General features: G+C 39.5%; 1 protein-coding gene across 3 annotated transcripts in view; it reads right to left on the reverse strand.

The window, feature by feature from the left end:
- Positions 1–621: 621 nt before the first annotated feature.
- The window catches only part of SMC5 (structural maintenance of chromosomes 5), a 47990-nt gene continuing 21044 nt past the window's right edge, over positions 622–27567 (reverse strand). For all 3 annotated transcript variants that reach the window (XM_082337485.1, XM_082337484.1, XM_082337486.1), the window contains 14 exons: positions 26463–26576; positions 25271–25365; positions 24934–25066; positions 23041–23214; positions 22741–22910; positions 18023–18146; positions 15340–15462; positions 9687–9812; positions 8906–9001; positions 8399–8503; positions 8072–8191; positions 3825–4004; positions 3635–3730; positions 622–944 (listed from right to left, as the gene is read on the reverse strand). In XM_082337485.1, coding sequence (XP_082193611.1) covers positions 804–944; positions 3635–3730; positions 3825–4004; positions 8072–8191; positions 8399–8503; positions 8906–9001; positions 9687–9812; positions 15340–15462; positions 18023–18146; positions 22741–22910; positions 23041–23214; positions 24934–25066; positions 25271–25365; positions 26463–26576 — 1797 coding nt within the window. In that variant the 3' untranslated portion in view covers positions 622–803. The remainder of the gene's footprint in view (positions 945–3634; positions 3731–3824; positions 4005–8071; positions 8192–8398; positions 8504–8905; positions 9002–9686; positions 9813–15339; positions 15463–18022; positions 18147–22740; positions 22911–23040; positions 23215–24933; positions 25067–25270; positions 25366–26462; positions 26577–27567) is intronic.

Here is a 27567-nt window from a genome sequence, read left to right on the forward strand (position 1 = left end):
GACTATTTTCTCCATCTACCACCAAAAACTTATCAAGTTTTACTTAAAAAACCCAACAAAAAGTTATGTATCGCTTATTTTTACTTCTGCAAGCTAACTAGCTCGTTTCAAAAACACCTGGCTCTTTGTCAGTCTCCTTGCTCAGAGAGACTTGATAGAAAAATAAAGACCTTATCCTTCCAGGAATACAAAATGGAACATTAGCTCAAAAATAATAAAGTATATTACTCTAATAATAGTATATCCTTTATATTAACTTCAGGTATATTTTCACAAAACAAAAACCAATGCACAGCTTCTTACAAACCATTCTCTTCCTACACACATATCATCTTCTTCATTCATTCAAAAAGTTTCCATTTCAATAGGAAAAGTCTGGAGAACATCCTTAACTGTGTTAGGGGAACACTATTTACCAAAAGCAAATTCCAATTTTTGGGGAAAAAAAAAAAAAAAGCCCTCACCAGACATAGAATTAGTTGAGTATAACCTAGAAAAATTAACTGTACTTCTGATGTACATTACTGATAAAATAGCAAAATACAGGAAACTTCCTTTTTATTTAAAGCTACTATTGAGAAAAAGTAAGTTCTTTGGAGAAAGAAGGGCACTATGAAAGATTTGAAAAAAATCCATGCACTTCAAATCTGTGACACTTTTATACAAGTGTTAAGAATCAAAGTTCTTAATCCTCAGTTCTTTGCAGGTTCTCATCTTTCACAATTTCTGAAGTCTTGAAAGCCAGATGTTCCAAAAAGTTCTACGAAAACATTATACATTTTTTATATATATATATGTATGTATCACTGTTCATCCATCCTTCCAAGTCGCCGCCGCCGCCTACAGAAAGCCTTTAAGTTCCATTTGTTTGCCTCCAACATAAAAGGTCCATTGTAGACAAACAACACTGTCATCTTGTCATTGTAAGTGAGATTCTGCAGGAGCTGGTGAAAAACACAAAAAACAAAGTCAAAATAGCTAGAAGAGATGTTCCCCATTAATCTTCGTATATAATCTGTACCTTCTTGCTGCAAATGAGGTCATTACTTTTTTTGCCGTGTCCACAATGGGCGGAGAATATTGGCTGTTTTTCCTTTTTTGCCAGGGCAGGGCAGGAGGTAGAGTTACTTGGGCACAATTATTATGTCTCTGTTCAGCCTTGTGCTCCTCTGAGCTAAGCAATTTCCATTAGTGGAAACTCAAAACTTTTAAGAGTTGCACTGCTGTCTTCTAGAGTAAATCCAGCCACTGTACTACTATTGTGAAGTGTAACAGCCAAAGTTGGACACTTACTGTAGTCCAATCTTGTCAGCACAAGCCCAGCAGACTGACAGATGTCATGCAAGCTGTAGGGTTATCTGCAGCACTCAGGATGACTTTTAGCAATTTACTTGCAACTGATGCTCACTTGTCATCCACAGTAACTTCTCTCTCCCCAGTCATTTAGGCATTTATGCCTTAGACCAGATGCTGTTGTTGATTTTTCCCACTTAAATACCAAGTCCTAGGCTTGTCTGTGCTGAGATGCATCCTGTTTTCAAAGAAAGTTACCTAATCTAAGTTTGTTTTGAATTCTAATCTTGCTCTACAGCAAAGAAGCACTCACTCCCAACATGGTGATTATTTGCATGTTTAATAAATGTAATCTGTTTCAGCATAGATGGATATTAAAAATACTGATTTTCAAACCCAAGACTCACTCCTAAGGAACACATTCATTTCATCTACTCATTCTGACAGTGAATCACAGCTATTCAGAACACAATTTTCCTAATCAACTCTACTGCATATTAATCTATACCCCTTCCCCTCTGTAGCTTGCTTAAAAATATAGCTGGGGAATGGTGTCAACATACTGAAAAAGACCCCCCAACAACAGTTCTTCCTGTATCCACTGGATACATATATGGAACTTAGCTTAGTATGACAATGCGTCACACTTTCTAGTAAGTGATGACATACTTGCTTTCTAGTAAGTGATGACATATAGCGTAGGCTCAGGAACTGCAGATAAGCCACTGGAACAGCAGGGTCTGGCTTTCTCCTCAGCCTGCTCTGTACAGCCTTTTAATTATCCTCTCACGCGGCCCACTCAAAACGATCTCATCGGCTAAAACCTTTACATGAAGTGCTATCTCAATAATGTTCTTTGTGGTAGGCCATTACAACTTCACCATGATAACTGTGGTGACCACCTACTTGCAGCTGATCAAGAGACAAAGAGGAAAGAAATACCTTCAGCCACCTCTTTGTAACACCATCTCTTGCTGCCAAATAGTGGTTGCAACACATTCCTTGATCTTCCTCTTACCATAATGTTAAATGGACTTTTTTTTTTTTAAGCCTCTGAAATTTCTTACTTCTGCTTTCTCATTTTAACTTGGATCTTTCTGGTTAGCTCTGCACACTCAATTTTCCCCCTTCTCTGTTCTTAGTAATTTGACAATGAGCACAACTTTTAAAATAGACTCTGAACCCTGGACAGTCATTTTCTACAGTTCCTCATATGTGGGAAGCATTACAGTTAGTAGAGCTATCTCTATCTTTTCAACATCCAAACCACTCTCTTAGTTCTCAAAGTAGGAGAGAGCACAGAAAAGCAGATCCAATAAGGACAGAAATCGCAAGAAGACAAAGGGGGATAGATAACACACAGAACAAGAAAGAAGTAATGTGGACAGCAAACGACCAAACTGTGTGGAGGTAAGTATACTGCAAGATCAGAAGGAACAAGAAGCATCACCTTCCTCCTACTTTCAGTCAGGTAAATGCTGTAGGTGGCTTTTCTCAGGTCCTTCAACTGCTATTTACAGAAAAGAACAGCACATACCAACCAAATTTCCTAAAATACAGTAAAGTATCGGATGCAGGAGAACTGATATCTTAATGAAAAGCATAAAGCCCATTACTGAATGCTTGCCCCCTTGGTGTACAAGTAACCTTTACTGGTTCAATCTGTCTTGGATCAAGTTAAACATAACATTAACCTCTGTTAAAGGTGAACAGCCACCCTAGTTAGTAGTCCATTCAAGCCACAGCATCACATTACTGCATCACGTAGTAAGTCAATTATAATTTTTTTTTATTTTATTTTAACAGACGAGCACAATTAAGCACTTGTCATTCTTGACTAAAAAGTCCTCTTCAAGCCATTCTCCATGGAGCATAGCACTGACCTTTTCTGAGCTTGTAAGTCTCCGATTATTACTTGAATGGTTTTCCTCCATTAATATGGGACTCCTCTAGTTCCTCCAATGTCAGCAGCACTAGCCTGTTCCAATATCATTATCTGACTTGTCTGGAAGTTGGTCTCTGCTACAATCTCAATTCTGTGTGAGCTAGAGGCACTACATTTGACAGCCTTGTTACATGGTACCCCTGTCCACTGGTGGTTAACTTGTGATACTTCCACAGAGAGCCCAATTCCAAAATGTGTTTATGATGAGATAAGCCTTGGTATAAGTTGTCTGCATTCCTGCCAGGACTGTCCTTAAAATTGATAAATTCTCTCACAATTACCCTTTAATATTAAGTTCTTAGGTAAAACAGAGATAAGTTATACAGTGTTTATAGGGATATTATCACACAAAACTCAACTCTTCTACACATTAAACTTTCATTTTCTGCCACTCACCTTTGGTGTAATAAAGAAGTACTGAGATGTGCTTTCTTTACAAGCAGTTTTCACAACCATTTCAAAAACTCTTCTCTCATTCATTGGATCCATTCCCTAAAAGAAAAAAAAAAAAAAAAAGTCTGTTTTCTCGACTATGTCGTGAGCATCTGTATAGTAAGAAGTTATATACTGCACTATTGATCCTCACCTGATTTATTTCATCTACAACCCTGAAAGGACATCTGTTGAGTTCCTGTAGAGCCATCAGGTACAACATAGTGGAAACACTTTTCTCACCTCCACTCTGATGATATGGAGTCAATTCATGAAGTTCAGTGCTACTGTGGAATTTGACTCTAATGCGAATCCCATACTTGTCGTACTCCTCCTATAAAAGCCAGTACCTGTTAAACTCAGTTTCTCTGTACTACAGCTTATTTGATAATGACATGCAAATTAAAGGAAATTTATGTCAAATGTTCTACAGGGGTCTACAGACTACTCAGGTTCAACTTAATATCAATATATTAATTCTGTTTCATATATTTTCCGTAACTCTGATCTATTCTTGTTTTCAATACCACTCCTTCCCCATGACAATGATTTGTTAATTTCTGAATTCCTTGTAAGAAAGACTTCATACATATTAAGAATACTGACAAGAAAAAAAAATTCTTGGCTAGACAGAGGAGAAAGCAATGCCCCTATAAATTCCATTCATCAGAAAAAACGCATTAGGTTACATGCTGCTATCAACTTTAACAGTGAGGTGATGAGGGGTCTGTGTCTGTGTGTAGGTTAAGATCCCATCTAAACCTCTTCAAGTGCAAGCAGCCTAATTAAATCCTTCACTTTTCCTCCACTAGCAGATTGAGATACACAGCCCCTACAAAATCCACCATGACAGCAACTTCGCTTTCATACTCAGTCAGGAAAACCATACACAAGGATTCCGACCCTGGCCTTTTCTTTAACAGAATACTGACACTTGTCAGCAACGTGAGTCAATGACGCATAGGTGTGGGGATAACAGATGTGATTCAAAAGAAGGCCCATGTGAAGATATACATTCATGATTCAAGGAAAAAGTAAATCTTTGGAGTACCTGTTCATATTTCTGAAGTTCAGGTAAGCTCTGTGCAGGAATGGGAATGCAATCCCCAGTGCAGAAAGCCCATACTGATTGCTTACTGTTTGGTCTACATAAGACACAATCTTTATATGCACCTATCAAGTTAATGAGAGCTACAGGGAAGAGTCAAAAATTTCAGGGGTATGCGTTCCAAGAGTTCTATCCATATTCACTGTGGAAGTGCAAATCCTGCACCTGGAGGTCATCGACTCATGTTCTTCTAATAACACAACTGTAATGCTTAGGGTAGAAGAAAGGAGTGGAGGTGATTTCTGATGGTTACTCACAGAATACTTCTAGATTTAGAAAGGACAGTTGTGGCAAAGAGACAATGAGGAACCCATCCCAGAGAAGCTGGCACATGCCAATTTCGTTCAGATTGCCATATACCACAGTCATCAAAAGGTGTATGAACCTGAGTGACCTGGCAGAGCAGAGTCCCATTGTATGGCTGGCTTTTATGAAGCACAACAAGGTCTAAAAGCCACCATGAAGTAAATAACCCATACCATTTTAAAGTCTTAAAACTGCCTTAAGGAACTTCAAGTCTGTAGGAAAAACTTTCAGCTTCTTTGCTACCTTCAGGTCTTGCTTTGAGATGAGTAATGTGCATACCAGATAGCATCTAACATTGGAGAGGACCTATCAAATCCTCTCAGATCAGCTAATCTGCTAAATCAGAAGAATCAGCCATCTTTTGGTGTTCCTGATGTTTTACTACACCTGCAGGCAGACAAACATCCTCAGGACTGTAAAGTGCAAGTTCTTATACTGGTATTTACTTTCATGTACTACAAACCTCTGGTGCTTCTGGTGTACCAGTATTATAGAAACATGGAACTGTGAATCCTTGAGGCTGAGGCAAATGCATACACACTTTAAGAGAGAATGCAGGTGACCTGACATAGTTATAAACTCATGTTTGCTAAGTGCCAACTTTTTCCAGTTTTGAAGACAGGTCATCTTTCTCACCCTGGCAACAGGTTGGCACTTCCAAAGACAAACTGAAGACCTGCCTTGAGAAGGAGTGCTATATGACCATAACAGACACACTGCAACAAAGCAATGCTTAATGCAACTAACACTATTTGCAAGCTGATTTTGGTTACCGTTTCATTCTCCCCATTAAGTAATAAATTTCTTCTTTGGCATTTAATGCAGCTTATCAGAAGAATAATTAGCTTCTTGGATTTGCAGACTGTAGTTTGATAGCCATGCCTGATAATCAGGAGCCTAAGAAGGAAAATCATGGGGCATGCTTTCAAAACAAATGAACATTGCTGCACTGACCTTTCTGGAGGTGTTATTTTGCTAAGGTGGGCTAGGAAAACATTCTCCTAATCAGTGAAGATAACAGCACCATAGCTTAGATGGACTTTCTCCATTTTAGTAGGATTTGGTACTTGCTTGTCAGGATCAATCTCAACAGACTCACAGTCTGGCTTGCTTATGACCATGAACACTTAGCATAGTGGAGTGAAAAAATATCCTTAAGTTCACAATTCACTTCCTGTTTCTTCTCTAACAGATAATTCCAGAGCTCTTGCTATACTCTTTGGAAAGGGACGGGGCTGTGGGACATCAAGAACATAACAACTTTTTGTAAGGAGAAATAAAAAACAGGACCTAAGGCCTCTAGGCCCACTGTAGTTTCAGATGCATTGGCACAGACTGAAACTAGGCTTGGATAAATTTACAAGGCACAGGCTGGCAAAACCTCCAGTAAAAAAGATCCGCCCTCCAGCACAGCCACAACAGCATTAGAAAGTCAGGTCTTTGCTGCCAGACTACTGGGAACGTCATTTTATATAATGGATAGGTATTATAGGACCTGCCAAGAATGATGCTCAAAACTCCCTGGTGGAGAATCGAGGAAGGTAAGGGTTATCACTGCTACCACTCTGAATTCTGGTTACCAAGTGCTACCAAGGGAAGTCAGAAAGTTCACTGGGGTTTCTGACAGGATGTCAAGGAAGAACCCAGTGAAGTGTTTCACACAGTAGGTACTATCGCCAAGGACATCCTCAGATCTCAAGGTTCCTGCAGGGCAGGCTAACAGAGGCTTGAACTTCAGTGTCATAGGAGTATTTCTAACAAACATAATTCTACCTCAACCATCTCTCTTTTGGTATTTACAGGTCAGGGCTAAAGAGTCTCCTGCAGAGAAGAGGGTAAGGAATCCAAGCTCTAGAACAGTTTATCCACCTCTCTGTATTATAGATGTTGATCCCTTGAGGAAAAAGTTTTAATCACTGGCACAGTACCACTAGCTAACCTCTTGAACTACTTGAGACATCTTTGCAAGAGAACAGCAAGACCTTCCAAAGAAGATATTCAGAAAGACAGTTCAGACTCCCTTTGCTTTTAAACTGCTTTACTGTTTTTCTGTGTACTCTCTCCCAACTTACTTTTAGATAAACGATAGTATTTGTGTAATATAGATCTGACTCTGTAGGTAACTATCAAAAGAACTGAAAAGTCCATGTTTTAATGTCCTACTGTTTCATAATACTAGTTTCTATGTAAACGTTTTTATGCAGTTCATGTAAAGAGCCTTGTCAGTCATTATTCTGCCCCCCAAAATAACTACCACTTCAAATATTTTAAGAAAAGCTGCTCAAGTAATTTATAACAGCAGAAAAATGTTTGTCAGCTTTCACTCTTGTGGAGTCTATGCATTACATATAAGAGCCTTAAAATCATCATTACAGAGATCAATTTAAAACGAAATACTCAACTTCTCTTCAGCCCACTGCACTGAATAGTACCTTGCTCCCCAAGGTACCACTGATGCTTTAAACCCTTCATCAGAGGCAAACCCTGCCTAGAAATGTTACTGAGGCCTGGCCAAATGACTGCTACTTTCAAAACAGACAAAATGCCAGCAGACTTGACTAGAAACTACATGTAGAACCAAATCAATACAACACTTAATAATAGTAGATTTAGCCACTAAATGATAAGAGAATAGCACAGATTAGCTAAAAATGTAGAATTAAATCACTAACTTAATAAATCAGAGTTACAGCTGAAGTAAATACAATGCTTCTAACCGAGCCTTCTAAGTTGCAAGAAGCTTCCAAAAGTCAGTGAGCTGAAGTCCTATGCATCTGGACAAAGACTTATTTTCCTTTAATCAGACTGATAAGTCAGTTCTAGCACAAAAACATGTGTTCATCAGTAAAAGTTTGTTACTTTTTTTAAAAGAACATCTTTCCTACAATCCAAATGACAACTTGTTATTTTTCCTCTAGCAATATACAAGCAAAACATGATGCACGAAAATATGAATGTTACTCTTCCATATGAAAAATAAATCATACCTCATTTTCCACATGAAGATCCACTTCACCAACACACTGCATAGAACTAAAGAAGTTACTGAACTTCTCATTAATTTGCTCAATCAGCTTTTTCAAGGGGTTTAGCCACCTTTCTTTGACCTAGAAGTAGACATATCCATGTAAAACCCTTTTTAATAACTGAATTTTCCTTTAGAGATAGCATTTAAATAAAAAAATATTGTCATTACAAAAGCTAACATCTCAGTTTACACTCAAGACAACTTGGAATGTTACCCTTTACTGTTGTACATACATTGTATTCTAATAAAGACATACTGCTACAGAAGTCATAATTTCAGCTATTACCTGTGAAATGTTTTGCTTATAGCTATCCAATTCATTTTTCTTTTCCTCTAGATATTCCGTCAACTGCTGTATTTCTTGTGTCTGCTTATTGTATTCTTCAACAACCTGCCAGAATAAAAAAAAACAAGCAGTCATCAAAATGTTTGCCAATTCTAACCTTGACTGTAAAAATATCACACTGCACTGATTCTGTTCAAACACAAGTATATAGATTATTGCACTGCACACTGAACAAGATACATTTCTAGCTTTAAAGCAAAGAAACTGTAAAGCATTGCTTATTTCAGGTTACTGAAACTTTTTTTTTTTTTTTTTAAGAGGCACAGTACACACTGTTCTTTTGGAAGAACCTACTTAAAATTCTAATAGATGCAGAATCTGGCATTTACAGCACATTGTTCCTGCTGTCTAGCTTATTATACCAAGAGATCTAGCACAGAGTGGGAAGCAAGTACAATATGGGTGGAGGGGGAGGAAGGGAGGGTGGAGGGAAAGCAGTGAACATACTGAAGCATTCAGGCCTGTGAAACAGGAGGCCCTGGTTTTCTCTTCATTCAGAAAAGCATCAATTTCTTCCAACGTGGTCGGAAGAGCCTGAAAAGCCTACAAGAGAAACGATGCATGTGTTACACAGCAATGCTAATGAAGGACTCAAGTTTGCTAAAAAGAAATTGAATAAGCCATGAAATATTCTATAACTTTTAATCAAGATGTCACATGTTCAAAATTTAACACAGCAAGATTCCCTCACAAACTATTCTGGACAGAGAAAGAAGGCTAGAAGTGCTACTATAACAAAGCTACACAATTAATTGCTCCTCAGTTGCCTAGCGTGTGCAGGTACAGATGCTCATAGACTTGGTATAAGCCAGGGGCTACACTAGTTAAGCCATGCAAATACTTCTAGAGGCTGGGAAGACCTCCAGGTAAGTAGGTGGGCCCAGATTTCAGTTCTTTTGTGTTGCTCCATTAGAGCAAGAAGCTAGAAAAATATGGCCTCTAATTATTTCTATGAACACAAGACTATGGATTTTAATTGAAATTTCAGATCAGATTTTCTTCCCCCTGTGCACAAAACAAAGTGAGAGTTAGAGAATATTCCAGCACTATTTAAAGGTGCTTTAAAAGCGTAAGTGACAATATATGAGTCAACCCTAGTGGAAGTACACATGATCCTTTACTGGTAGCCTTCTAATCAGAAATATGTAACATTCTTTGCTGGAGAAGTTAGAATGGTGTACATCATCCAAAATCTAAGAGATATGTGGAGATTTGTTTTTGTACATACAGTTTGAAATTCTTTTGGAAGATGTTGATCTGGACTCAGTTTGCAGACCTGTCGAGCTTTTTTCAGCAATTCCTTGCAGTTTTCTGTAAGAACTCGCTTCCTATCATCCAGTTCACGAAATTGTTGCTGTTAGAAAAGATAGTAAAGATATTAAAATACACTTTTTTTTTTTTTACTTTATTATAGATTTCCAGAGGTGACACTAGCACACTGGCAACAAACAACATCTGAGTAAGAGAATGTAGGTGAAATCAGACTGCTTAAAGATCAAAAATCTTTGTTTCAACATACAGAACTCATTCTGCCTCTCTGCTCGAAGTCAACAGATGCCAAGGTAAACTGATCAAAAGCATGTTCTTGTAATATCACTAAATTTATTTTCTCTAGACAAGTATGCCTGTAGATTCAATATATGTCTCAAAATAGACTACTTTACAGGAAATTCCCTATAAGCCAAAACACAGCTACTGTGAGCCTTATTTTTTATTAGCTCCCACTTAACTGTATTTATCTGCTTGGAAGAACATGGTGGACATGATGTACACTGAACGGTATTTTAGCTGAAATATTACAGGGTAAACATCATAATTACACAATCAGAAGTACTTCCTTTGCTGTTTCATTACCTCTGTAATACAGTCAGCAAAATACAAAATGGAAATACACAGTTTTTAAACTAATGCTGAAACTAAGTGAAAAGCAGATATAGTTTCTGGTTTTGAACAGTGGTCTCAAGGCTAAACTCTCTGAAACTTACTACAGGTTAAGTGGCCAACCCAGCCCTGTGACTTCTATAATGCAATGTTACCACAACAGTAGTTAAAATACAATACACAAAATATGATACCTTCATGAAACACTAAGCTAAAGATTATCTCAAATAAGCAGTACTCAGGCAAAAAAAAAAAAAAAAAAAAAAGAGGAGAGCCTTAAGCATCTCTTCCCCCCCTGCCCCCAGAAATCTCACTCACTTATCTCTATACATGCAGTCCCTACCGCAGGCCTGCTGCTTCCAAATGCTGAGCTGGCAGTGCTTGGGAGAAACTGCTTGCTCCTGTCTCCCAGCTCAGGTGAGCACTCAGCTGCAGACAGCTGGGAGCTGCCAACCACTCAGAAGGGAAAAGGAGTACACACCAAGATACCCGAGCCTTTAATCCAAGTTATTTTAGTATACATTTACTCAGTGACTACGCATGCAATCCGTATTTTTAAAAGACAGTTACACAGCGGGAATACACTGTTTTCACTTTTTTCAGAGGCACAAAATTCTAATTCAAAATCCATATGCACAATACTTTGCTTCGGAACTCTCTTCTGACAGTTTGGAAAGTTTAGTTATGTTCCTACACTTGGGAGAGCTTTATCTTCACAATTTTTATTGTTGTGTACTTCAGTTAAATATGGGAGCCCTCCAGTGGCAAAAAAATTTTGAAGTGTTCATTCGGAGATTATACAGTTAGATAAACATTTATTCCACATTTTTAAAATACAGGACAGACACGGATAGCAACTCGCTTTACTTTCTGGCAATTTAATTAATCTTTATTTACTAAATGCAACAGAAGCAGTAGTAACAGATACAATCACGAGTGATCATCAATGGAGTTCTCACACTCACTCAAGAATTAGGGCTGCTGTTCTCTACAGCATATACCAACTAAAAAATCCTGGTTTTCCCTCCCTCCATCAAGCACGAGGAAATAGACTTTGCACTAGAGGTAAGCATTTCACAATCTTCACAAACATACCATAAAGACTTTTTTCTATACTGTGTTGATGTTTTCACATAGGTTAAAAAAAAAAAAAAAAAAAAAGGGCATTTTTTAGATATTCCCCCCGCCTCCACTTCATAAAGTCTATTGTAGAGACAGAGGGAAATGTCACACTGGGGGCAAGAAGGACTGGCATTACAGCTATACAGATAAAACAGCAGTAAGTGGAGGATGGCCTTCCTTTTGGTTACAGCCAAGATCTTATGTCATTCTGAATTAGCATAAATAAAACTGTACACCACAACACTTATGTTCCATTACATATCTGCATATGCCCTGTACTACATTCAATAAACAATTTTTTAGGCATATTTTAGAAAGTTCTAAATTAAAACTGGCTGTATTTTGGATCCCAGAAATTTAAAAGCCAGCTGGCTTCATCTGAAATGTGTTTGACCTCATGATAATGAAGGCAAAGGATCCAATGAAAGGCAACACCCCCATACTTTTTTATACAAGAAACATCAATTTTCTACTTCTGTGTTTGATCATTTCCAGAGCCAAAGTCAATTCTGAATCATCTGAAGTGGGGAATCTCAGCTCTCAGTTGCATGTAAAGCTCCCACTTGAAACCCTGCAGAGCTGCATGAAACAAGATTTCGAGTTGATGTCTAGGCACTGAAAATCTGAAATAGATTCAACATTGAACATGCCTGACCCAAGCAAGAAAAATTCTTTAGGGTGTGAAAAGGAAAATACATGTTTGGGCAGAGGAAAACCTCAGCATTCAACAGGAAGACTGGGAAGCAATAGACTTTTGATGTGGTTATGAAGCACATAATAGAATAAACACACTGACAGTTCAACAGCAAGGTAAGTCTCAATTTTCATTCAGCTTTTTGCTGAATTTTGGTGCTGAATTTACACCAAACAAACCTGAAAATTAACAAGCTATCAAAGCAAGACAATTAGCAAGACTCTTTCAAACAACCACCATAAACATGCAGGCAACTGTGCCAATTATCTAATGAGCAGATGGGGCTAACAATCCTCCCTAACGTTCAGTATAGGTCACAAACACAGATTTGCTTCTTAGGCTCATTAAATAAAGTAAATACAAGGAGTTGTTAAAATAACACTAAGGTTCCCACTTGAACTGCAATGACAAAATACAAACCCCAGAAATCTGTTGTTGCTAACTTGACTTGTTCGAAAACATGTACTTTTTTGGCCTCTCCACCTAAGCGGTTTAAAAAAAAAAAAACACCATAAACCAACAAATATGCTGCTCTCTCCACAGTATCTCAGTGCCATGACCTCACAAAAGGAACATATGTGATCTTCACTTAGATGTACTGTGGGGTTTGTGTTTACTTCAAATCTTAATCAGATATTTATTCAGGTATTATAAGGATTCAAGATTGCTTGGGAGATAAACACCATGAGTGAGCGCTAAGTATTAATGAAGCTTCGCAGCTTCTTTGGCTGATACCCACCATTGCAATTACAATGAATGCACCATGACCAGCACGTGACCTATAAAAATGTCTGATGATCAAATAGAGAGTTAATGGTCCCACAACCGTAATGTTTAGGCACCAATTTAGTTCACTACACAGCTCTTGTACAACATACTTATTTCTGTCTGGCTACCTCCTTTTTGCAGGTTTATTTATTTTATAAAAACATGCAATAATGTTTGCAAGGCTTCCTCGAAGTGTTGCGATGGCATCCTCATAGGCAGCTTTGGAGCAAGATTACCTTAACACAGTGCTGCTGTAAAAAAAATTTATCACAGCCAAAGCCACTAAGAAGTTGGAGGGAAGGGCCAATGTAAATGTACTATTTGAAATAACACTTAATTTGAGATGAAGCTAAGAAATACTGAGTTTTCCCCATGAAAGTGCATCTCTTAAGGCAGAAAATAAGAAATAAACCACAGACTGTACAACATACATCATTCACAGGGGAAAAAAAACTCCCCGGGCCTATCTTCCTGCCATTCCCTCGGGTTCCATCATTGGTCGCCAGGGAGAAGAGATCAACACCTGCTCCTGCTCCTGCCCTCGTGAGGAAGCTGTAGACCGCGATGACATCTCCCCTCAGTCTCCTCTTCTCCAGGCTGAACAGACCAAGTGACTTCAGCCGCTCCTCATATGGCTTCCCCTCCAAACCCTGCACCATCTTCGTGGCTCTCCTCTGGACACTCTCTAGTAGCTTCATATCCTTTTTATACTGTGGCACCCAAAACTGCACACAGTACTCAAGATGAGGCCGCACCAGTGCAGAGCAGAGCGGGACAATCACCTCCCTCGACCAGCTAGCAATGCAGTGCTTGATGCACCCCAGGACACGGTTGGCCCTCCTGGCTGCCAGGGCACACTGCTGGCTCATGTTCAACTTGCTGTCGACCAGATCCCTCTCCGTGGGGCTGCTCTCCAGCCTCTCATTCCCCGCTCTGTATGGACATTCAGGGTTGCCCTGGCCCAGGTGCAAAATCCGGCACTTGCCCTTGTTAATCTTCATACCGTTGGTGATTGCCCAGCTCTCTAATTTGTTTAGATCTCTCTGCAGGACCTCTATGCCCTCGAAAGTGTCAACAGCTCCTCCCAATTTTGTGTCATCAGCAAACTTACATAGTAATCCTTCAAGTCCTGCATCCAAGTCATTTATGAAGACATTAAAGCGCACTGGCCCCAAGATGGATCCCTGCGGAACCCCGCTAGTGACTGGTCGCCAGCCCAATGTAACCCCATTTACTATAACCCTTTGAGCCTGACCCGTCAGCCAACTGCTCACCTATTGCATTATGTGTTTATCCAGCTGTACGCTGGACATTTTGTCCAGGAGGATACTGTGAGAGACAGTATCGAAGGCTTTACTGAAATCCAACAAGATTACATTGACCGGCTTCCCTTGGTCAACTAGGTGGGTAACAGCTGCATCATGTGAGAGAACTGATGCAACAGTGATTTTCCAAGTAACATGCTGGACTTGTCTCTGTCAAGTTACTTTTTGCTCCTCTTAGGAAGTTCTCCTCTTCCTAATTTTCCTGCAAGTGATGATACCTATAGCCTCAAGTGGTTTTCTAAATACATGCCAAGGTCATTCTTTCTGGAAGTGCATATCCATCCAAAATAACTATTACTTACCTTTTGAACTGCTTTCCAATTGAACAGCATTTTTTTTTTTGTGGATGAAATTGAATTAGCAGTAGGTTATAGTTGACCTGACTCTTGCAAAGATACGGAAAAAACCTATCATCCTGTACTTTGACAGTTTTTTCCCCAGTACATTGGGGACTACAGAAATAGAAAAATTAACCTCTATGCACCAATTCATGAGAGATCACACTGTCCTCTGCTCTGAGAAAAGAGTACTTGTCTCTGGAACTAATTCCTCAGAGACTATCTTTTTACCTGAACACAGCATAGCTTCCTAATATGATCAATAGAAGGACTGTTTATCCTCCTTTCTGTCCTCCAAAAAAGGCATTTAATTACAGTATGAGAAAATAAGCTATGAAAGAAAGGTAAAACAGCTTTGCTCTACTCCAATACAGTACTTTCTGGTTCATCTTGAGCTTTATCTCCCATATGGGTTGGGGCTACTTGTCTATGACAGACTCAGAAGAAAAATAATACTTCCAAATAACAGCTAGCCTTTTTACACACACTATGCATGACAATAAAAAGATCCAGGACATGATGACTGTTCAGCACATTTTCATAGAAGCCTAGCTGTCTTAATTGAGGAAGGCAAAGCTCCTATTCGTCTTTAAATGAAGAAACTGGTCAAACTACAGAAATCAAGGCTAAATGTTTAGCAGTACTAATACCCATTTCTAAACAAAGACATAGAAGCATCCTTTCCTATACCATAAAGGCTTCCACAGAAGATGTTTTAATAGTAGATATTGCAGTATTCATAGAAATGGTTACCTCAGCAGCTCTTAGCTGTGCGCTTGCTGCTTTATACTCTGATTCTAGTCTGTTCTTCTCAGCAGCCACTGTAGTGCTCTGAAGAACCAAATCTGCTTTCAGGACGTTCAGTGATACGCAGTTCTATGTAGGAAAACACAAAATGTCATTTTTTTCCACAAGAGACTCAAAACTGAAAGAATCACTATCAGGCTTTAAAAACAACCCATTTTTTAGTCATAGCATACAATCTCACACTGTGTTCAGCTCTTCAACACTGCTATCTATCAAACTCAATGAAAATGAAAGGTGACTTATTGGTGACCCAAGCTCTTCAAGATGTATAGTCCCTATGTACTTTTAATCTTTAAGCATATACATATTACTTGCAACCAAACCATTTTACACCAAAAAAGCACACTGTCTTTCCCTATGCCATAGACTCACATGTGAAATGTGAGAAAAGACAAAGCCATCCCAATTCTTTCTCAGAAACAGAATCCAACAGGTGGATTTTGGTGGACTTCCTAAGTCACACACAGAGATGGAAAAAGGTCAAAAAATAAACACATAAGATATACGCCTCTCTCAGTGACAATGAAAGATGACTGACGGGATGTACAGTGACTCTAGTGTCTTCTGTCTTAACTGGAACAGCATATGACAACAGAAGGAGGCTCTATTTTGGAAGTTTCATAACAGGCTTTAGTGACCCCCAGAACCTGGTTTGACAACTTCGACATTAAAATGATTGCTTCTTTAAACGAGTCAGCCTCAGGAATGGCCTACAGGTTTCAAAATCAGCAATATACTCTTGACTGTGTGAAGAGTAGCTTCAAACCTTGAATTGTGGGGCATTGAGAACACCATTTCACTGTTTTTTTTTGTTTGGTTTTGTTTTGTTTTTGTTATGATTGGCATATAAATACAAAGGAATCCTCTCTCCTAATGAAAGGGAGGACAAGGTTCCAAGTGTAGACCTAGGGAATCTGCCGAATGAAGTGTTGAGAGTGTTAGCTTCTGACTACAATAGTGAGCCAAGGTCTGAGACCTTCACTGTTTGTCTTTTCAACACAAAGTTTCTATAGTGTGAACTTGGACGGAGGAATAAATGTATTCGTTTCCAATCCACTTAAACCGTTTAAAAACAATTATCAGAGAAGTAAACTGGAAAAAAAAAAAGTTGTAACGAAAGGAGCTGAAAAATGGAAAAAGTTAAGATTATTCAAAGACAACAGTGCCAGAATCTGAGAGAGTGGAACAAGGCTGTTTCTGTCAACTGGTTGTGAAGTATTGACCTGTATTAGGTATGTGCCAGGTACACTCTGCCTTGTGCATTTGTGTAAATATACATGCACTCTGTCACCCTAGTTGACTGTTCCACACAAGCCCCAGAACTCTTAAAAAAGTAGATCATACTGCCACCACACAAACACACAAAAATCCCATACATGTTTTAAATTTCCTTCTGTGGCAGAAGTGAGGATACCTGAAACATAAGGCTACCTAAGTTTTTATCACTTTAATAGAATACAGCTACTATAACTACAAAACGTATTGAAGAAAGTACGGAGTCCCACAAACTTGGAAGCATTCATGCAGTTTGGTTTGGGGATGACCAGAAATGTATGGATTTCAACAATTTTGATAAAACATGTAATGAAACATCGAAAAAGATTAAGACACTCCTTCAGGCAGGTCATACAGCAGTCAGTAAACAACTTTGGCTGCACTTCAGAACAGCAACACACTTGGACAGTTTATGTTCTGGGAAAATCAAATACAGAAATCAGAAGCATATTCTAGAAATTCCTGTTTTAAATACAGAGCATTTGCACAAGTTTTGAAGAGCGTTACTTTTCAGTACTGTTATTACCTGCACAAGTTCTGTAAGTTCTGTAAAGTAATCTACAGCCTAAGGAACCCTTTTAACATGGCAGGTGACTTCTGCCATTCTTTGGCATTTTCAAAATTGCTTTGGCTAGCTTACCCAAGGGTGATCCCTGAAACACTCCAGTTGTTGTAGTCCATGCCTATCAACAAACAGAAACAGCCCACCCATTTGCATTACTTTTTCTTTGTTTATTACCTAAATACCAGCAGCTGAAGTGTATTGAAATCAGCCTCACTTCAAAGGTAATAACTCTTTCCAGGGGTAAGCAAGAACACATTTCAACATTAGTAAGGCATGGCAAAGGAACAACATACATGCTCAAAGTGGTTGCAAGAATGGCACCACTTCTTGCTGACTGCAAAAGCACAAGCAGATTCCCTTAGAACTAGAAGTAACTGTTTCTTGTTCCTTAGTTAGTAAAAAAAAAAACCCTAAGAAAATTCACCTTGTGGCAGCTCCCATTATTAGGGCTTACAGGTTAAGCTAAAGCAACAGTTAAGTCCAAACTGTTTTCTTCTTTTTTGAGTTAAAGAAAACCTCATTCATTCCTGTATTTACTGGATCAGACGGTGGATTATAAGACTTCAGTCGCTGAGAGCCTAAATCAACACAAGCAAATTATCTACAAGTCCAATTAACGACAGATGAACAAGTTCAAGTTCATAAAAGCTTCAAAAGATGTTTATCTTGAAGCAAGTTAGCTCATAAACATTTACAGTAACACATCCAAATGTTGCATACCTCCTACTTAAGTCACAAGAATTGGACTTTTCCCAATAGTGGAACACATACCAAGTTAAAAATACTTACCTTTATGAGATGCATTAATTCAGTAACAAGTCTTGCTTTTTGGCTATTTATTTCTTTGATCTTTACATTTGCCTGTTGCGATTCTTTCTCTAGGTTGATAGCATCTTGTTCCAGCTGTCTTAAACTATGGGAGGAATCAATATTGGATTAATCCTGAATAAAAATAAATTGTACAAAAAATACAGAAATTCTTAATCTTGGTGATGAACCAACAGTTGGCAAGAACAGGAATTCGTATACCTAAACATTCCAAACACCGATCTATGCACTTTAAACCTACAAAACTCAAAAGACAAAAAATTCATAATTAAAGAAACTCTGATTTTGGCTACTAAGGACATCAACTTGGCAACCATACTCCTTTACTTCTGTAAATTTCAGATAAAAAAAAAATATCAGTGAATCAGTGTAAGGATGACATTTTTATTCTGATGCTAGTTCCTTGCAACAATACAACATCAGAGAGTTCAGGAGGTTTGCTTAATTCTTGTTATATATACTAGTAAAAAAAATTGTGTCCTCAACTTACTGCAGAAAAACGGAATTTTCACTTGTTTTAAACCTCAGAAACTTGTAATTATGAAGAACTTCATATGAAATAATTGTGATGTTTAGTGAGCTGCAAAGCATTTGGAGATCTTCAAAAATGGCCAAACAGGCTAAGACGATGATCCAGGAAACTACAGACCAATCATTCTTACTTTGATCCCTGGAAAATTGTGGAGCAAGTCGTCTCAGAAAACAATTCTAGGGGCATAAGGGAGTAGGCAATCAGGAAGAATCAGCAAGCATTTACCAAGTGTACCTCATACCTGATGAACCCAATTGTAAAATGACTGGATGACAGGAGATCAGGTGGTTGCCATTTACCTCCATTTTAGCAAGGCTTTCTGTTACGTTAAAAGCTCACCTGCACACCCAAAAAGGAGACACAAGAGCAGGTGGGGGAAGCCCAAATAATACCCTACCCTGGCTACCCCCAGGCCCATTACAGGAGCCATCAGCCCAGGAAATGCCTGTCTCCACAAGCTCAGAGGAGCACAGGGGCACCCTAGCAGGCAGGAACCCAAATTAAGGACTTGGAGGAAGGGAGACCCTATCCCAGGACAGCCTCAGCACCAGTGTCCAGGTGTGAAACCCAACAAGCTAAGTCAACACGACAGCACCCTCTGTACTGAGGCAGGTTGTTTCCTGGGGGCATAGGAGACATCATGGGATGCAGCAGAAAAGCATTTTGTGTCTGCGCAGGATTTACTATTGGATGTTCAAGGTAGAAACCAAATGTGGGGAATGGGAGGGATCTAGATGACTTGGAGAGGAACAAGTATGGGAACATGGAGGGATATGGGGATAAAAGGGACAGTTACATGTAAATAGTTGGCTGGTCAGTACGCTTGTCCAGCCATGCCCAGTTGGCACACTCTCTTCTTATTCAATTCTATTGTTCACTCTTTTCCTGGGCAAGTGACTCTCTACTCAGCATTCATGCGTGTGTATGGGAGCCTGAGTGCAAGCAACTATAGTCAGATCACAAGTCAGAGGACAGAGCCTGCTGGTCTGTGGTGCCAGCAACTGGAGACCAGAGTGAGTAGACTTAAGTGACAGCCATTGGAGTGGCACCACAGGTCAGAGGCCCATGTGTCCATGGTGCCAGCACCTGGTACAAGTGCAGGTATGCAAGTGAGTGTTTGATCCCTAGTGAAGACAAAGCCAGACTAGCTGACAAGTAGGTGAAGTGGCCTGGGAGCCAAGGGGGTAATGTGTGGTGAGACCACAGGAAGAGATGGCTATTGGAGGGACCAGGGGAGTCCAGCCTGGCTGCCAGCAACCATGAGGTCTGCTGTTCGTAGGGATGAGACCTGCTGGCATGTGGATGTATTTAAGGGTAAGATGACAGGGGTACTGGCTATTGGGGGGGACTAGGGGAGTCACAGCTACCTCTGCACGTTTGTATGCCTGTGTGTCTCTGAGGGCAAGACCACGGAGTTGGCTACTGGGAAACCAGGGAGACCTAGCCAGTCCTGTGTGCATGTGCACATGGGTGAGTGAGGCAGCCTGTCCAGGCAACAGCGGCAGGGCTGCAGCCTCAGGGGTTTGCATGTCCAGGACCCAGCAACTGGGGAGACTGAGGTCCAGGGACAGACTTGGCGTTCCTGGACCCAGCTACCGATGGGATCCATGTTGCCCACATGTATGCGTAGGAGTCTCATTAAGAGAGCCCTATCCTGCTCAGACAGAGTAGGAACATGATGAGGCCACTGGTGCTGTGTTTGCCCAATCGTTCTGTGTGCCTGTCTGTGCTGTGTGGCTGGCTGTGTGTAACTATGTACATAGGTGCTGTTTAGATGTGCTCTGTGTGAACATGTCTACTGGGAAGACAGGCTTAGCCTCACTACTGGTTGCACCTGGAAACATTAAGCCTCTCAGGCTGCTGGATCCAGACCCACTCCCCTAACTTTTTCAATACTTTCTCCCACAATACTCAAGTTGGAAGAGTGCAGTCTGGATGGATGGAAGACTAGATACGTAAAAAAAAGTGGCTGGATGTTCAGCTCAGAGGGTCATGGTTAGTTTGTTGTATTCTGCCTGGAGGCCAGTTTCAAGTGGGGTACCACAGGACTAAGTCCTGGGACCTGTCCTGTTTAACATCCCTCCCAGTGACACGGAGGAGGAGACAGGCCGTTCTAGTCAAGTTTTCAGACGACACTGAACTGGGGGGAGTGACACGCCTGCTGTTCAGAGGGGTCTGCTGAGACTGGAGGAAGGGGTCGACAGAAGGCTCATGAGATTCAGCAAGGACAAATGCTGAGTTCTGCCCCTGGGAGGAAAGTGAGTCTGGCAGTGATACAGGCTTGGGTCAGACTGGCTGCAGAGAAGCTCTGCAGGGAAGGACTTGAGGTATTGGTGGACAATGAGCTGAGCATAAGCCACCAGTGTGCCCTGGCAGCAACAAGGTGTCCCCCCAGCATCCTTGGCTGTATGAATGGAAGCACAGGCAGGAGGAGAGTGATTTTTCTTCTCTGTTCAGCATCACACCCAGTTTTGCCCCCTGCCCCAAATATCAACAAACTGGAACAAACTTGGAAAGCAACCAAGATGGTCAGGGGCTACAGCACAGGCCCTGCAAGGACAGGATGAGGGTGCTCAGCTTGTTCACCCTAGACAAGACACAGCTTCGGGGCACCTAACAGCAACCCCCCCACTATCCTACCCACAAGGAAGCCACTGACAGGATGGAACCAGGATCTTATAAGAGGTGCATAGTAGAAGGATGACAGACAGTGGACATAAGTTGAAACAAGAAAGATCCAGACTGGATGCCAGTAGAAACTTTTTCCCCATAAGGACAACGAAGCAGTGGAACAGAATGTCCAAACAGGTCGTGCGATCTCCATGGAGAACTTCAAGATGCAGTGGGATACAGCCCTGAAAACCTGGTCTGAATTCAGTGTTGACTTTGCTTTGAGAACATGGCTGGACCACAGACTACCTGAAGTCCCTTCCAACCTAAGTGATTCTGTCATTGTATATTACTTCCAAAATTATATCCAGCTTTATTCAGATACTTATATCAATTAGAAATACGAATATTTGGAAATAGTTACACTCACCGCAAGGATTATTTAAATAATTTCTATCTCTACAGAAAGAGATCCACATTATATGAGAAAATGTGTAACAGCCTTCTCTGTAATTGTGTCAGGATTCTTACCCCTATTCAAAATCAAGAGAGTGTAATTATTTTTTCAAAGGGAAGGATTTAATCAATATTTCTTTGGGTAAAGGGTTCACCCCCTGCCTTCAAACCGTATTCTGTATTCTAGTAAAACACCATGACAATACACCTATCCCTAGTAAGAAACCTGAGAGCAATACTTGACTTTGAGGCTAAGCTCACATCCACACTGTTTAAAGCAGCTTCTTTTCACAGCAACCTGGACACTTGTGATTATACAGAAGTTGATTCTGGTCCCTCCAACACCCCTGCAGCCCTATTTTTCTTTTCTTTTTTTTTTTTTTTTTTTTTCTTTCTTTCTTTTTTTCCCTTAACGTTCTCTTTTCAGTTTAATGCACCGTAAGTAATGCAAGAGCTCCGCGCACCAGCACCAACTTTAAGAAAATTAAGAGTAGTGTGGCATAAGAACATATAGGAGTATTTGAGGGTACAAGGTTTGCTGGGAGGGAGTGAAGCCTGGGGCAATCTCGTCTACACTGCCTTCTGGGACCATGAGCTTAAGCGAAATACCTCTTGAACCATGCCCTGGTTCTCCCTTATGACAAAGCTGTAACAGAAGAACTAAATGCAGAGCCCTACAAAACCAGAAAATACATTAAGACCAATACTGTGGACAATCAGGGTCCAACTCAATCCCTGACATGCTTACTTAGTACCATATATGTACATTATGGTGTTATCTAGATATGTGCTACCAAGACAGAAGACTATGGTAATATTTGAGTAAATGAGTGCAATGATCTCCCACTGGAATCCTATGATTTTATTACAGGAAACCGTTTGGAACATTGTTACACGGTTTCTCAAATACTGTCTTAATCTCCATTTCTAAACAACTTCTTTGTCTTAATTATCACCTGTATCTGATGTTCAACTACTGGTTACTTTGTAAAGGTAAAAGGAAACTGCAGTAAGAGAAAGCCAAAACACTTTTGTTATTAAAATTGTTCATGTTTCATAGATAATATGGCTTGTTTCCTACCTATCATACTTCACACCAATTTTTGATTCCAACTGTCTCCTCCTGTTTCCTCTCTCTAAAAGCTCCTTCTTCCGTTGCCTGAGCTCATTGTCTCTGCGTTCCAGATGTTTCTGTCTCTCAAATAATGTAGTCAAACGCATATCCAATGACTTCAATGTGTTATTAATGTCCTGAAATAAAAAAACAGACACCACTAGCACCACAAACATACCACACTAACACATGCAAGTAGGCTATGCTTATTGCACGATAAAACGGGTAGTAGTTCACATCACATACAGCACAGAAGTAAATTCCTACCTGTTGCTGGTTTTCCAACTGTCTTCTTTCATCTGTATCCACTGAACTAGTGAGAAACTGTGCCGCCCTCAGGGATGTATTAGTAGAGAGTCTCAGGTTTGTATAAGTAGATACTTTAACAATGTATTTTTCTTCTGCTGTGTATATGTGCTTAAGTTCAGTTTCTTGTATGACCTAAAAACCACAAAAATACTGATTTGACAAAAGCATCACTTAAGGCAATGCTTTTCAGAACAAGGAATAAACCAGCTAAAATCCACAGTAAAGAACTTCAGCTTATGCAAGACTCTGACTTGTTAACAAGCCTTTACAAAAAGATGACGCTAAGTTTAATGCACCATAATACTTGTAATTCAGACTGCTCAGTGAAGAAATGTTAAGATACTGTCAGAGTACATTACCATAAACAATTAAACAGGTTCTTTATTCTGATATACAGATAAGACACTGGAAAAACTTGTTAATATTTGTACTGCATCACGAACAAGGATTGTACTTGCTGTAGATGCGTAACATGCAAACGTAGCCTGTGTATCAAAGAACCAAAAGTACTTAAGAAATTAATAGACAAAACCATAAGGTGAGCTGTAATGCATGAACTTCAGTGAAGCAAATGTATCTGTAGGAAAAAAAATGAGGTATAAAAATTTTAGAGTTACTACTTTTAAATGACTTAAACTAAAGCTTTCTCTGGCATGTGTGAAACAAAATGTTGCAAACAATGCATTTCTCAATCAAAAATAATAAAAAAAGAAAAAACTTTACACAACTGAACTGAGAAAGTGCCATGTGCAACACATTCAGAATAGCGGCTCATCTTTGCCCCTAGACCAGTGATTTTTCACTTGCTGCCCAGAGCTCTGGAAAGGAGAGAGTATCTAAGAAGTAATTCTGACTGGTTTACAAAACGTAACTCAAAGACCTATTATATAGGTAATCTGCTTCATCAGGTGATAAACACAAAGCGGTGGAAGAATTGCAGTTTAAAGATGAAAATGCTTAGAAAAAACATTAAGAGAAGAGCTTTTCATCTAGGACTCCCTCCACTTCTACTTTTCTCTTCCTTATTCTTAGAGCCTCAGAAACACAGAAGATAGGAAGGAGCAACAGCTATCCCAATAAAACAAGAATTGTTCTCTATTCACAGAGCCTGTTCCCCAAGTTCCTCAAAAAAGCAATTCTTACAGTTCTCAGAGAGTCTAAAGTAGTCTTCTGAATTCAAAGAAGAGTTCACTCTCTGTACACAATAGACAACATATGTCCGGCATAGACAGAGAAATGAATAAGGATTTAAATTAAAAACTGTCATGTGTGTTACCCATATAATCCAGCAATGATGAGCTTGCAAGAACCCATGAAAGACTAAGGCAGGGAGATTACTCCTAGCGGGACCTCTTAGACTATTTCTAAGAATCCCAAAGGTTTATATAGTATTTATCACATCAATTCTGGCTGAAGCTATACAACTGCATTTGCTAGAAACTGAACATCTTAATGTATTTAAAAGAAAAATAAATAAAAAAGTAGCTTCTAATTGTTGCTTTAAACATGACAGGTCAGCATTGTCATGTACCATTAACTGTTTGATTAAAATTTTGCCCAGAACATCGCAGGCACTTAAAGTAGAAGTTATAATAAAACAACTTCATATAACTGACTTGGCACAGTATGCAGGTGAAAGATATATTTAACTTTCTGTGAAGTACTGCATTAGATTGACTGGATTTGTTAAAATGTCTTGCAATATGTTTGTGTATAATGAACTGTTGTCACTTCCAAAGGCCAAATAAAAGCCTAAAGCAATTTTTTGCTTTCTCCACATTAACTTGACAAAAAATTTCCGAAATAAAACTCTAGATCACAGGTGTGTTTGTGCTATTTAGGACATCTCACCCTTTCAATCATGTTTCTGGTCTTCTCTGTTCCCACAGGGACATCGTGAACACGGTACTGGGAGCAAAGATAGCTCATCACAGGATGAGGAGCATCAAATAACTCTCGTAAATATGAGAAAAATCCATATCGGCTGTAGAGGAGAAGAAAAAGCATGCATCAGAAATAAAATTTGGCAGGTAAGCAAGCTGAAGATACTGAAGGGTCAGAAAGAAGTCCTGCTAACCCAGAACTGAATTGGTGAAAATCTGATTTGCATAGAAAATTCTAATACACAGCAACACCACCAAAACACTGTAGTTAAAGACACTGCCCACTGATATAATCTGATACATACTGTAATTCTTCAATAGGTCTTGAAGATAAGCTTTCAGCACATGATGCAGCAGGCGCACATACAGCATTCACTCTTAATTTCTGACGATCGCGCATCTAAATACAGATTACATTACATTATTTGGTAAAAAAGAGCAGAAAAAGTCACTATATCAAAATAAAGTATTTATTCTTGATTCATAGAATCGGAATTATTTTAAACTGACAACCTCTGGAAGAGCCCACAAAAATCCGCTCTGGCTTAGGCATGAGTATCTCCATGAAAATACCATGCATTAGAGAAAACAAAAGCAATCAAAGAAATCCAGAGCCAGGTACTCAATCTGCATAGCCAAGCTGGATGTAATAAGGAAGCCCCCTCTTTCAGGCTGTATGGCCATTTTGCACAGACAATGGCAGACCACTGGCTACAGAGGCTCTGAAAATCCCAGTCCTAACAGGGCAGAAAAGACTGAAGATACAAATGAAAGATCAGTTTAGCTAGTTAAAGCAGCTTTGCACTGGGTTCCACAACCATGGAGGCAAGCCAAGCCCCGAGAACCTCAGATATCACTACTACTGTTCACGTATATAAAGATGACTAGCTTCTGTGACAGCCAAATAGGTCTTAAAAAATTGCAGGACAGTTTGTCATTAGTCACACTATTCTGTGGACAGTAGTTGGGAAGCATTATGACAGTTAATGCCCTATCTTGTGGCTTTTTTCTCCTGCATCATGTGTCTGGCTCTCAAAGCGAACAGTGTCCTTATCACTCCAGGAAGCAGCAGTATTAAGAAAATATAAGCCTGATTTTCTGCTTGGACCATTGTCTTCTCACAAAAGATGCCCTCTCGTCTCTTTAGTCAGGAGTCATTGGAAAAGGCTGGTACTACATTTGTAGCTTCCTGTCATTTTCTTGTACAAAGTATTCTCTCCTCAATGAGTACTGCCTTGTCAAGGAAGACAAAAGTTATTTCTAAGAAGAAATATTTTCTTAATATTCCTGCATCCCTCCAGTTGGTCTAGGCATTAAAAAAATGTTAGTCCAGAAGAAAACATTGATCCAGAAGAAAACCTTTGAATACTTTGCATTAGCTATTGTGCTGATCTTGCCAATCAAAACTTAATAAATACAGACTTAGCTTGGTAGACTCCAAAGTTCAGGGCTCCTACAGCAGTATTTAATCAATTTTTAAAATCGGTGCCTACTTGCCTCCACAAGAAACATTTCCATATCTTCTTGACTCTCAAAAACGAAAGCCCTCATGTCACTGGCCGAAATGTGATTTTCAACATATTTAGCATGTCTATTGTCTTTCACATTGATCTGATAAAGACAAGTAATGAGAAAGTGATTTAATACAATGGGACTTAACACTCCCCCCAAAACATTTTAAGTAGTCAGATGATATCCAAGCTTACCTGTAATGAAAACAAAGACAAGTTTTAAACGTCCTTAAAGACCTATTCCCCATCTTTTTGCAACCAGTTTTCTTGGGAGGAAATATACAGTAACTCACATGTCATTGTGTTTAGTTTTTAGCCATCCATATCCTTTCTCAGCATTCCTGGAGCTACCACTGTCTCCACCATACCACCTCCTCCTCTTCTGCTCCACCCTAACCTTACAATCGCAACCACCACCACCTCATGGCTAGTGGCTCTGCTCCAGTACTAGTAAAGGCAGCTCACTGTTTAGACACAATTAATTTAAGGAATCAAAACCACAAAACGTCACACTCCATATATTATTCGTATGCAGTTCCCTTTGATTTGGACACAGTGAACATCACCAAATACAAATACAGAATTGTGAACCCCTAGAAAGGCAGAGATCCACAGGCTGATTGAATTCTCTTCGAATTCTTTTAAAAAAAAAAAAAAAAAAAATCCACATTTAAGATGGATGAAGCTTTTCACAGCTGAATGAAGTGTTAATGTTGGAATTCTTCAGTAACTCTCACTAGTAATTAGTGGAGGACATGGTTTAGTGGTGGACTTGGCAGTGATAGATTAACGGTTGGACTCGATGATCTTCAGGGTCTTTTCCAAACTTAACGATTCTATGATTCTACACGTGACATACAAAGGCAAAATTACACAGAACTACACAATAACCTCAACTTAGCCAAAGGCTGGGTACACTTACTAGCAATTTGAAAGCTAAAAGTTATAAGTACATGAGACTAACTTACATTATATAAAAGAAAACAAATTCAGACATTAGTGAATGTTGCAGAGGTTAATGAGGCCTTAAAGTAAAAGCAAAGGCATCCATCAAGGCATTTGTAAAATTAAATTGAGGTGGTCTTCCAGGA

The sequence above is a fragment of the Platalea leucorodia genome (genome assembly GCF_965183815.1).
Source record: "Platalea leucorodia genome assembly, chromosome: Z".
NCBI classification, from domain to species: Eukaryota; Metazoa; Chordata; class Aves; order Pelecaniformes; family Threskiornithidae; genus Platalea; species Platalea leucorodia.